Source organism: Hoplias malabaricus, chromosome 3 (assembly GCF_029633855.1).
Source record: "Hoplias malabaricus isolate fHopMal1 chromosome 3, fHopMal1.hap1, whole genome shotgun sequence".
NCBI lineage: Eukaryota > Metazoa > Chordata > Actinopteri > Characiformes > Erythrinidae > Hoplias > Hoplias malabaricus.
Window position 1 is genome coordinate 51,447,825 of NC_089802.1, and position 12,881 is coordinate 51,460,705.

At 37.9% G+C, this 12,881-nt stretch overlaps 1 protein-coding gene across 1 annotated transcript; it reads right to left on the minus strand.

Annotated features, from left to right (window-relative positions):
- Positions 1-1,009: 1,009 nt before the first annotated feature.
- gata2b (GATA binding protein 2b) lies at positions 1,010-12,169 on the minus strand. Its single transcript, XM_066664041.1, has 7 exons — positions 11,998-12,169; positions 11,291-11,544; positions 6,868-7,024; positions 5,730-6,011; positions 4,391-4,536; positions 1,521-1,646; positions 1,010-1,315 (listed from the first exon to the last, which is right to left on the minus strand). Exons 1-7 carry the CDS (start codon positions 12,167-12,169, stop codon positions 1,073-1,075), a joined length of 1,380 nt encoding a protein of 459 aa, XP_066520138.1. The 3' UTR covers positions 1,010-1,072.
- Positions 12,170-12,881: the final 712 nt, after the last annotated feature.

Below are 12,881 nucleotides of genomic sequence, written 5' to 3' on the forward strand. Positions count from 1 at the left end.
TACTTGAATGATACAAATGTGACAAACAAATAAGCAAAACATTGAAATGTCAACACACTTGCAGTTTTGTGCATTCAACAGACCATTTAATCTGACATCCATTAATGAATTGGCTGATCATTTTGCCGTAGCGATCCAATATTCTAGAATGGCAAGAATGTACATAAAGTGGTGCACTAAAGACAGAAGTTCCCAGCCCTCCTTTTAAAGCCAATCATAGAAAACACATACATTAGCACCTCCTAAATACAGCTGGAACACTGTCAACAACAAGAGCATTCGAGAGAGAAGTGCAATACCTCATTTTCTTTTTCTTTTTTTTGTTCAGTAGTTATTGTATGTATTTGTTCTTTTTGCTACTAGCCCATTAGTTATCAACAATGTGTGTGTGTTTGTGTGTGTGTGTGTGTGTGTGTGTGTGTGTGTGTGTGTGTGTGTGTGTGCATGTCTGTAGAGCAGTGTTAATAACTCTCCATATGCAAAAATGTGTACACACAAAGACTACACAATGTGAATATGAGCAGATTGTAAATTAGGTCATTAGACTGGCAAGAGGACATGCAATCAATTCATTTGGTCAGACTGAAATGATTGGATGTATATTTTTACAGTCCTGCAGTTGTTGGAGCATCAGATTAATTGATTGATATGGGAATGTAAAAATTTTAAAACTGTAATAAAAATGCTTCTACAATAAATGGACTAATCCATCCTCTAATTGTCTGCAGCATATGTTACTTCTTTACATAGTAAATATGCTGTAATTTCAAACAGTCAAGTATGTGTTGTCATATTCGAGAATCCTTGGTAAAAACAACAAAATATAAATAATATTTCTAATTATATACTATAGGTGTTTTGTTGGAGTTTTCAAGATAAAGTGCAATTTATTACTCAGTAATAGTCAGACAATGACAAAGTAAGAACGTGAAACTGAAAACAAAAATATTTGGTTGTACAAATTCCTTTCATTCCAAAATGTAGAAATTTAACCTGTGTGAAGGTCTGTACACAGCTTTGTGGTCTTTTTTTTGTGTGCATCTTAATTCATGCAAAACATGGATTCTAAAATTCACCCCATGGCAGTGACTAAACTGCTGTGGTGGGAATGGCTAAAGGCTGAATGTAACTCTACTTGTGGAGTCGTGCTGAAAGAGTGTGAAATATTGGTAATGTGGTTAAAGGCCAGGGGTTTATCCTGCATTATACTGGTCATACAGTGTAAACTCTCCCCTCTCCTTCTTTTGGATTTGCTGGACATTCTCCTGTTTCGAGTCTGTATGCCTTCTTTCTTCATAGTGAGTGGACGGTTCATCTGACAAATAGACAACCACAAACACATGTAAAGGTACAGATATCAGTCAGTGTTGGCTCAGCTATTGCTTAAACAGGTGGATGCCTTTACCACAGACATTCAACTAACTGTTAAAGCAATAGCTGATACTTTAACAATATCAATATTTTTTTAACATTAGCAATTACACTGTTAGGCGATAACAGATGGAGAAATTGACACTCACATTGTGCAGTTTGTAGTAAAGGCCGCAGGCATTGCAAACAGGCTCTCCATTGGTGTTACGTCGCCACAGTGTAGTGGTGCCTGTGTGGCAGTTGGCGCAGCAAGTACCTGCTCGTCTGGCTGCTGACTGTAAACATACACATGGAGAGAGATGAATGGTTATACATTCAGACAAATCTACAATCTAGTTTCCAAATCATTAGCAATCAGTTATTATTAAAAACCTATTGTATGAAGAGCATGCTATTAGTCTTCTATTGCTCTGATGCCGTATGTAATGATATTATTCCAACTGGCAGTATGTCTGTCATTAAAGCAATACAATTCTCTCCAAGATATCTTTTAAAAACAGAGAGCAAAACATAGAATAAAAATGAAATTTATACTGAAAATTATACAGCAAGTTGCCTCCTTGTAATTTACGGTTAAACTTTAATAGTTGTTTTCCCACTGTACTCTATAAACATTTGAATAAAGTTGATGCCAAAAGATTACACACAACTAATAAAAATACATTCAAGTCTTCTTTTGTTTTTGTTAAATTAGGTCATGTATTTTATTTCTACAAAAATGTAATCTCAAGATAACACCCACGAGACTAATTTATGTTCGATTTTCAAAGTACCAATATTGTATATGCACTTTGATAGTATTCTGTTTGGTTAGTAATTTTTAGTTCTAAAAAATGAATCAAATACTTAGGATAGGTTTGAACAAGCTTCTAAAAATATTTTTCTGTACTGTTAGCCTATTCCTTATAACAGAAGTGTAATAATTCTGTAAGGTTTGTTGGCCTCCTTCCTCGCCCTTTTTTCAGTGCAGCCCACACCACCCACATGATTCAGACTGAGATAATGTTCTTATTTTTGGATTTTACCTTAAAATTTTACCTTATTCTTCTCTATATATTAGTAATAAATAAGGCCAAATATTTTTGTTTAATCTGAAATCAGTGTGTTCCCCCTCCCCACTCCCCTGCTGGCCTGCACTTACACTGCTCAGGGCCTACATGGTACAGATTGTGTGAGTCTCACAGGTGCAACAGTTAACCCAAATTTGGCAGCTGGCCATTCAGAAGCTTCCAAAAGTCAGCACATCCATTTCTAAGTCTGAAATCCTTCAGACTTAAAAAGCATTAACTTGGTTTACATAAACATTTGACTCACTGAATACCCAATACAGTGAATGAAACCCTGTTTCTAATCAAATGTCCTAATTCACTTGCCAAAATCAACATAAATATATGAAGCTGTGAAAACTGAATTTGAAATGTTGGTCTTTAGCTTAGGTGTATGTAAACTTTTAGGCTCAAGACAATATTTTAATGATATTTAAGCTGAACAACTTACTAAATTAACATATATTTCACCCAAATAAAAATCTATAAATTAAGACAAATAGAACTACAGCACCTTTTTAATAAAAGAAAGTTGAACAGCTTTAAACGTCAGCTTCAACAAGGCCACGATGAATACAAGCCAGTAGCAGCAGGCAAACAAATTAAATGATGCTCAATGAAAAGCTTGAAATTCTTTGTGTTTGTTGTTGAATTTTACCCATATCATGAGCTGAGTTACACTATGAGAGCAACGTCATCTCTCCTTTCTTCCTGACCCCTGGGCTTCCTTTGTAGTCGGTTTTTGTTTTCCATTTTTTAAGCACCGGTGTATGTTGGTACTACATTCCCCACCTGCATTCCGACTACTCCGATTTGCTAGTTGTAAAAGAGCCACCTGCGATGTAATTGGACTATTCCCTGTGTGAGAGTGAACTATTAACCAATCCTATCGCAGAGAGAAGCGAACACGGGAATACGGGTGTTAAAAAATCAACCCCTCAGACAGGAAGGCTGTTCTCAGAAGTCGTGTTTCGCTATCGGTACCGAACAGACATCCGGGGCCGGAAACTATGATCCGACCCGCGTGTTTTTGCGGCAGTACCGCACAGCACAGAAAAACACCAAGTGCCTGATCAGAAACCACCCGAGAAAGAACGAGCACAGGTTAGCACAGGAACATGATCTTAAATCTATGTAATAATTAAATGGAACGTTTTTTTTTTTACTTCTTCTTCTTAAAATGTTTTCTCCAATCTTTCTTCAATTCCATTATTCTAAATAGATTACACAACAGAATGTTGGCATTATTAATGGGATATAAATGTAGGTATACAGAAACAAAGATGTTTAATGCGATATATTACGCACATATATATATATTAATATTTATAAATTAGAATAAAAGTGTTATTTTAAAATGATTAATACATATAAGAATAAATGCTATGAATATTTAAATACTGTAAGGTTTTAGGATCATATTCAAATATAGTTTGTAATGCCACAACTGTGTGTGTGTCAATGTGATCATCCTCCAAGGGAAGCTACAAGTATCTGATATCTGATCAGGCTTACACTTATTGATTCTAATGAAGTCTAATTCATTACTTGCTATTTAAGCCTGTTGACACGGTCATGGAAACTCAATGGTCCATGGTTAGTGATCTCACTCCCTCTGTCTCTCTCTCTTCCTATTTCCTTCTTCTTCTTTTCTCCCCTCAATCTCCTCAACCTGCTTTTTATCTGTGCATGTAATTCAAGTAAAGATTTATTCAAAAACAACAATTGAAGTGTAAAGCAGTCCAGAATAAAGTCTCATGTTTGCTGCCCGTAACCAACCTTTAAACCTTTGACAGATGACTAAAAACTGTCAATAATAACTTAATTTGTGATTGGCCATTTAGCATTTAGATTTGGATTTATCACATATTAAGTACAGGCATTACAATGTTTAAGATTTAGAACAACTAAAATGTTTTACGACCAGAATACTTCCACTTCTCTTCTCTTTGTATCTATTGTGCTGTACTTACCAGCCGACGTTTGGGTCTGATGAGTGGTCTGTTTTGTCCATTCATCTTGTGGTAGAGTCCACAGGCATTACACAAGTAATGACCAGTACCGTCCCTCCGCCACAAAGGAGTGGAGGTTGCCCCACAATTAACACACTCACGGCCTTCTGAAACAAAATCACCCACACCAAAATTATGTTTTTATCCCATCATTGGCCTATAGGCTTTGGCACATTATGCTGAGTTATTTTAATCCCGTTGGATCTGGTTAATTTCAGGAAAAAGCTGGGTTACATACAAGCATAGAAACAGCTGCTTGACTGTATATATTTTATATTATATAAAAAGATATATTAAACATGCTAACATTTGTTAGGTAATTAATAAAGTAATATTAATTTTAATTGTTAAGTTGGGTCTGATTCATGGCCTGCAATACATTTTTTTGCCACAAGCCAGGGAACTATTTAGTGAAAGGACTGATATCAGTAGCCATTGGAAACCACAATTAATGACACCATTGCTCTGAACATGACAGAAATTCAAACCCCATTCAGTCAGGACCACCACAGTACATATAAACAGTAACTACGCAAATTACTAGCGCAAATCAATCTCTGTTAAGATATGGATGTTGTTATACCATCATAATCTGTGTAGGTAAATACAGCCTAAAATCATCTGATGAATCTTTATCTGCTTAATGCTCTGTTGCTCCACTCCTTTATCAGTGACCATGTCTATAAAATCAGGGTGGATTGTGACATCTCATAAATGCCTTTTTGCTAGAGTTATGTGATATAAGATGCTATAAATTCCACATGTATGCTTTTACTTTCTGTAAATAGCTGTCACACCAGTGAACAACACTTTGGGAAGTCAGAGAATTTCTTAGTAAATCCAACATCTCTGGGAGCAGTGAAACTCAGTTGTTCCAGTGCTAAATGCCAAAGTTTAAAGGATGAGCAGATATTGGTATTTAAAACACACGTGAAGAACAAAATGTGACTGACTAAAATTTCACTAGCTAATTACCTCACAGATAGCCTAGGTCTGCTCAGAAGTGAAAGAATTATCATTATTTGAAAGTATTTAGAAGGATAACCTGCAAACCCACTTTTTAACGGAAATACACATAAAAGCATGATATCGCATACATTTGGGCTAAAATGTTCTGAAATTAACATATTTATTTTTTTTTTTTTATCATGTAGAGGAATGTTCAACGTCTTTGACTTGGGGGGGTATATATATATATATATATATATGTGTGTGTGTGTGTGTGTGTGTGTGTGGTTGTACGTTGTGTATAATATGAGTATAATCCTTCTCTGAGTCAGTGTGCTGTGTGTTTATTCACCGCAGCTTGCGCGGTGTTTGCTTTTTTCTGTTCCCGCTTTTTCCGCGCTGTAGTAGGCGCTCGAGCTTTCCGCGTGCTGGTGCGGTGCGGGGGTCGCGTGCAGCGGTGGTGTGGGGTTCGTCTCGTTGCAGCAGGACTGAGGGAACATAGGGCTAGAAAATTTAGGGAAAGAAGTAGGGGTCCAGGGGACCGCGTGCTGATGCCCACGAGCAGGACTCGAGCCTTCCATCCAGGGGAAAGAGGAAGTGTGGAGGACCGGGGGTCTGTACAGGGGACCACGAGCTGTAAAAATAACGAGTTATAATTAAAACGACGAACCTACACGTGTACTACTTCATTAGAGCTGCTGCAGATGAGTATGAGCATGGCTCTACTAAACTACGCTTCAGCAGAATCAGTACTGAGCTTAGAGATAATTACAAGAGCTGAAACGTTTAGAAGCTAAGCCTGGGAACCTAGAAATATTAAACTACAATGTACTATATTGCCTACATGTCTAGGACGTATAAAAGTTTTAAAAACCCAATTTTAATATCGAAGAAAGAATCGTAAAAAATAGTGGCTTCAAAGACTTAACTTTAAAAGGTAATGAACATTACACTAAACATGGTCACCCGAACGAAGAGGAATAGGGCAGCAAAATGTTGTTTTAAATTATATTTCAACACAGACCGAATATGTTTGAAACCCATATGTTTGAATCTTTTATTTTGAAAATGAAGGTGATATCCTGGAGAAAACTGTATAAACTCGTTAGGTCTAAAGCTTTATCATTGGAACTGTTATATACATGTAGTGATTATGTAGTGATTATGTGGACATTTATGCTTTTACGATTTTTTGTGTTTTCTAAGCTAATGAAAGCTGGCATTCCACATAAAAGACTGACCCAGAGAAGCAAGCGGAGCTAAACTTTGAAGTAGCTACTTCTTTGAGTTCAAAATATGCGTTATAGGTAGAGGCTCACTGGACAAATGTGCAAACGTTATGATCAAATACGTTTTACCTCAGCAACATTTACGGTACCTCAATGTGTTTGTGCGTGGTTTTCTTATCTGATATCGTTGGGTCTTCAGACTTTTTATTAAAATGTCTGAGATATCTGTGGGTTTGTCATGCGCGTGCACGGTTGCGTTACCTGCTGCGGGGCTGTAACCGGCGCGCGTTCGGCAGTGCGCGTGGTAGTATAGGTTTCCCTGAGGCTCCAATGGATTAAGGAACAGCTCCAGCTCCTCGGGGGGCAGTGAGGGTCCCCCATGATCCGGATAGGTGGAGTCCGGACAGCTTGCTGTGGCCTGAGGATGAGGATAATGAGGATGAGTGTGATAAGGATGCGCGTGCATCATCCAGTTGGGCTCCATCCGCAGCCCGGCACACTTGACGGAGGTCCTGGAAGAAAACTAAAGAAGGACACACGGTTAGGTTACGTCTCGGGGAAGCTGGCGTGTGACGTATATGATCCTCGTGCTGTTTAGATATTTAGAAAGGGCAGAGGGACTGAATCGAGGTGCCCTCCATTTGGTAAACAAACAGTCAGTCCTCGTGCACGCTGGTTCCAGCTGCGTAAATGCGCATGCATGACGGCAGAGTTACTATCAGAAATGAAAGAGCACCTTTACACGCGGGTCCACGTCTCCCTGTCCAGAGAAAGTGTGTATATGTGTGTTGTGGAGGGCTTATGATGGTTTATGAGAGCACGAGGGCGTGCTTCATTCTGTAACAGCGAGCGTCAGCAGCCAATCACAGTGCGTCTGACAGGGAACAGCCGGAGCGCACTGGGAGGTAGCTCTTCACACAGTGTGGTACTGTCGGGTGGGTCCTCATGTTACTCAGTGTATAGCGGCAACAGAGGCAAGGGGTCAATTAAGGCATTTCTGTGATTCTATTACTGGAGCCTATTTGATTAATAGGCTACTATGCTCTTTTGCATGATTGCAGATTATCCTGCCTGCAGATTTCAATTTACAACCTGATAAGGTCTGTACAACTTTAAGGGACTTGCATCTGTTCAAAGTCCTCTACAATCACACATTGCTAAATTGTTCACACTGCTATTATAGTTGTGGAGTTAGACACACACACACACTATTTATTATATATAGGTGCTAAAAGGCAGAGTACATAATAATATTAATTCTACTCGTATTGCTTGCTTTGGTGTTATCAATTAGAAAATGTTTTCTCTTTTGTAAGTCGCTTTGGATAAAAGTGTCTGCCAAATGCATAAATGTTAATGTAAATGTAAAATATACAAAATGTGTTCAGGCGGCAACAGTGAATGCCACCCAAAGTATCCAAATTCCAAATGACGGGACATCCACTTTTAGTTCACTTACACACTCACACCTATGGACACTTTTGAGTGGCCTATCCACCTGGAGTGTGGGAAGGAACCAGAGCACCCAGAGGAAACCCACACAGACACGGGAGAACACACCAAATTCACCCAGAGCAGGGCTTGACCCTGAAGCTGTGTCACAGCGACACTGCCTCTACCTGTTGTGCCTCTGTGCTATAGCTATAGTATTTGTTTAAGGCTGACTGGATGCAAAATTTGAACCTTAACAGAATTGAATTTTTAAAATTAATTGTTTAATTTCCTTTCATGTTGGTTTGGTTTTTCTTTTTCAGATTCACAAAACACTGTGGCCTAAAGATGCCCCTGAAAATGCTGAAGGACACCCACACGTTCTAGAGCGTAAGTTGTAGAGGGTGTCTAAGAATTAATGAATTCATGAAATTATGACTAAGAAATTTATAATGTTACTGCCAGCACAAAACCTTGTTTTTAAAATAATTTGTAAAAATAACATTTTATTTACTCCTTGAAAAAAAGAGATTCTAAAAAAGGAAATGTTTGTTTATTAACTCTTTTAAATTAGAATTTTTTTTCTATCTATGAAGTGTTATGAAGTTACCTGTCTAATTATAAATAGCCATTCTTCATTATTAAAAATATGCAGTGTTTATGTGGCCTCAAATTTATTGTGGAGCTCATATACATCATACATTAAATTTCTAAAAAAATGTTTGGTTTTAATCTAGGCTAGAGCCAGAGATTTTTATTATATTTGTTTTTTGTCTAATAAAACAGCAAATATCATTGCATGCTTTGTTCTCTCAAATTATAAAGTAATAATACATGTCCAGCTTTAGATCAGATTTATTAAGAAGCAATGTAGATTCAGTCTTTCCTTTTAACTTTTTGCAGGGTGGGTTGAACCCGATTAAAAAAACTCCTAAAGCAGCAAACCGATGATACACAGTAAAGAAATTTACTGTTCTAAAAGCTTAATGTTAATTTAATTTCAGCTCTCCTATGTTCTCTTGGCCTCTTTTCTGTTACTGTTTCTTGATGATTCTTAGCCTAAAGTATTAATTGTTGTTCTGCACCAAATGTTCCCTAGAATTTATTGGTTCTAATTGAAGCATTGTGTTTTAGAATTTAAATACTTTAGATCTGTAAGAGTACAACGTGTTTGTCATGACCACTTGAGCTCTATAGCATATCCTCCTGCTTTCCTTATTGCCCTGGAGTCAATAGTTCATTTCCTTTAAAGAGAGAGACAGGACGGCGGTGTTCATTGCACATTACAGTGACAACCTGCCACTCATTTTGTTCTTCTCTCAAGAAAATTTGCTAAGGAACAGTACAAAACTTGTGAAACATATATTAAATGAAACGTATCATTAATGAATCTGACATTTCACTAAACCAAACAGAAATCAAATTAAATAATTGATCATTTAACTGAATCACTACATTTTAACCAAACTTAATCCTTTTTCTCCAATGTCTCCCCAAAAGATATTTGACCTACCTATTTTCCTTAGATTCATGTCCAAGTACGCTTACTGATGTAGCATTGTGAAATAATCTGAGATTATCTGCAGTTGTGTCAGCAGTACACAACATCAGTCAATCTTGCATTCACTACAAATAAATATAAACCCATTGCCTTATTTAGTTGATGTTTTAGAGGAAGCATTTAATACAAATTGCATACATTAAGACAGCTGAAGTACAAATAAATTCAAACCTTTAGGCCGCTAAAGGCTCACCTATTACATCGATTTTGTTCTGTAGAGCTGGGCTCAGCTTCTGTATTCAGTATTTGAGTCTCAGTAGTGCCTAATTATGTTCATATTCAGCAATGTCTTTAAAAAGATAGCATTTATCATGAATACATTGGTTCTCTTCTCCCAAAATTTGTACACACGCTTCAACCCAGCACTTGGCATTAGGTATGGTGAGCTTATGATCATGCGTGGCAATCAGCAATGCTTTTTCATGACAATATATGAAAGCTGTGTGTGTGTGATTGGAAGCATGTGCCTTGTCCTTTACATTAGGTTAATTGGAATCCGAAGGGCTGTCTGGATGCTTTTGTATATGTGCTTCAGCTCATGCCATCTACCTGTGTAAAATGTTGCTTTAGTTAAACAGCACCTGTGTGTTGTCCAGAATAAATCAGTGCACATTTGATTGTGTTTGTGTCTATATGTGTGTATGTGAGTGTGTGTTTTAGATATAGCAATGAGACATGAATAACCCTTTCCCCCTCCTTTACCCACAGTGCCTTGCAGGCCTAGTTTTCACCACATCAGGATACACTGCTGTTTGCTGAATTCCGGTATGAAACGGAGCGCTGGTGCACCGCAACATGAGTGTTCTTTTCCACACTGAGGGACAGGTGCCCCTAACGGATACTAACACACACACACACACATACACACACACACACACACACACACACACACACACAAACTACTCAGACAAAAAGATGCCTTACTGTAGCAATACACATATCTTGTATTATTCACTGTAAATATATTCATATAGAATGGCACCTGTACAGTAACTTGTACAACAATTACATGAGTAAGATATTTGCAGTTACATATTTCAGTATTTTTCTGTGCAATTTATTCTTACTTCCAAAGCCAATAACATTATTCAATTGGTTATATAGACAGATGCATCGTTTACATTTAATCTGAATGCAATATAAGACTCACAGACACACACACACACTCACACAAAACAACACACATTAAAATGGTTGATTTTTGTGTCATTTGGGAACGCATGATTGGGTGAGTGATGGGATTGAGCTGGGCCTTGTACCAGGTATCTTCTCGCTCTTATTTCTAACCCAAAGCTGCCATCTCCTGGCCAAAATGGAGAAAACACCGTTCACGCTGTATGCAATCCCACCCTGAGTTTCTGACTCAAGGCCAAATTCATAACCCAGTCTATATTTCTTAGTGGGTTGCAGCTAATAGCTCCATTTGATGCACTGTAAGGCCAGACGGTGATAAAGGACAGTGACTGTAGACAGAAATAAGACTTCACACGGCTAATGAAAATTTTGAAACATTCTGTTTCAGAATGGTCATATATTTCCTGACTGTTTGAAAACCTGTGTGTTGGTGTATGTCATGTGTCTGTGTCTTACTGTGTGTGTGTGTGTGTGTGTGTGTGTGTGTGTGTGTGTGTGTTTGCGTGTGTTGAGGGAGTGTTCTGTCATCTTTAAGGGGATATGCTGGGTAACTGTAACCCGTTCTGGGTTTCCGGACTGGTTGCCTGCAGGCTGCCGGTTCCCCTCCTCCTCTCCTTCTATCTCTTTCTCCATCACTCCATCTATCTCTCTATCACAGAAAGCCAGGCACTCAGCCAGGATACTGTGGTGACAGAAAAGCAGGCTTCCGCTGCGCAGCACCCAGCTAACACTGAGGAGGACAGTGGACTCATATGGACAAAAAACACTGACAGCACAACAGAATTTATCGCTTCTCCTCTTCATCATCTCACCTTAGGGTTAAAAGGTGGGGCCAAATGATCAGTGATAATCATAGTCCACATCTCCATCTTATATATCTTTAAAAATCCTGGCCTATTATTCAGTTTTTTGTTTTGTTTGTTTTTTTTAAACATTTATTCAATATCTGTTATGCCATCTTTTGAATCCTTGTGCAGTAAACCTCTACAAGAAACCATTTTCTTCAGTTATTATTGGAAAAAGCCACTGGATATATTTCCACACTGTAAACCTGAATAAGTTAGCAGAACTTATTGTATGCATACAAATTTACTTCAAGTGCCTACAACTTCATTTAACACTTAATACAATTCAAAAAAATATGCATTTCTGGAACTGAATAATATTAAATACTATTAACTAATCTAAAAATAAATTAATTCTTTGTCTGTAACCAAGGCACCAGTCCATCACAGGTCACCACACGCTCTTGCACGGTCTCAAACCTATGACTCTGGAGCTATGTGACAGTGATTCTCCCTGTTGCACCACAGCCCTTTGCACTGAAATTAACACATGAACCTGTTCATGCTCACTAAAAGCAGTGAATCCAAGACCATCCACCATCTCGACTGAAAGTTGCTGCACTGATCCTATGTCTGTGACTTCAGGCGCCATGCTGCAAAAACTCATAATATTTAAGCTCAGTAAAGCTCAACTTTTCAATATATTTTAAGTTAGAATCACTCAATCCAGTTAATTACTTTGAACATTAGGGTTTACAGTGCAGGCCATGTAGAATAGACACACTATGCAAAAAGAATTTGTGTATCAATAACATTGATAAAATAATACTCACTAAATAAGAAAATTATATGCTAATTATGTATTAATATAATATTAACAGTAAACAATTATAAGATTCACAAGCACATTTTTATTTTGCAGTTGTTCTGTGTGATATAAATTCAGCATGAAAGTACAGCAGCATGCAAGAAGAAAGCAAAAGAAAAGCCAGTTCATTCATTCATTCATTGATTATCTGTAACTGCTTTTCCAGTTCAGGGTCACGTGGGTCCAGAGCCTACCTGGAATCATTGGGCGCAAGGTAGGAACACACCCTGAAGGGGGCGCCAGTCCTTCACAGGGCATGATTTAATTATATTCATTCATTCATTCATTATCTGTAACCGCTTATCCAGTTCAGGGTCGCGGTGGGTCCAGAGCCTACCTGGAATCATTGGGCGCAAGGCAGGAATACACCCTGGAGGGGGCGCAAGTCCTTCACAGGGCATGATTTAATTATAATTGAATTTAAATATTTTTCCTGCCTTTGTTTTGACATACATGTAAACATGGAGGTTATGGGTTCAATTCCTGCTCCAGGTGT

Bases quoted from the DNA above. Each gene is read 5' to 3' on its own strand.
- gata2b (XM_066664041.1), bottom strand. From the start codon at position 12,169: ATGGCGCCTGAAGTCACAGACATAGGATCAGTGCAGCAACTTTCAGTC. The intron at 1,647-4,390 runs GTAAGTACAGCA...GTATGTTTACAG, and splicing joins TCAGACCCAAACGTCGGCTG to TCAGCAGCCAGACGAGCAGG. The intron at 1,316-1,520 runs GTGAGTGTCAAT...TCTATTTGTCAG, and splicing joins TTTACTACAAACTGCACAAT to ATGAACCGTCCACTCACTAT.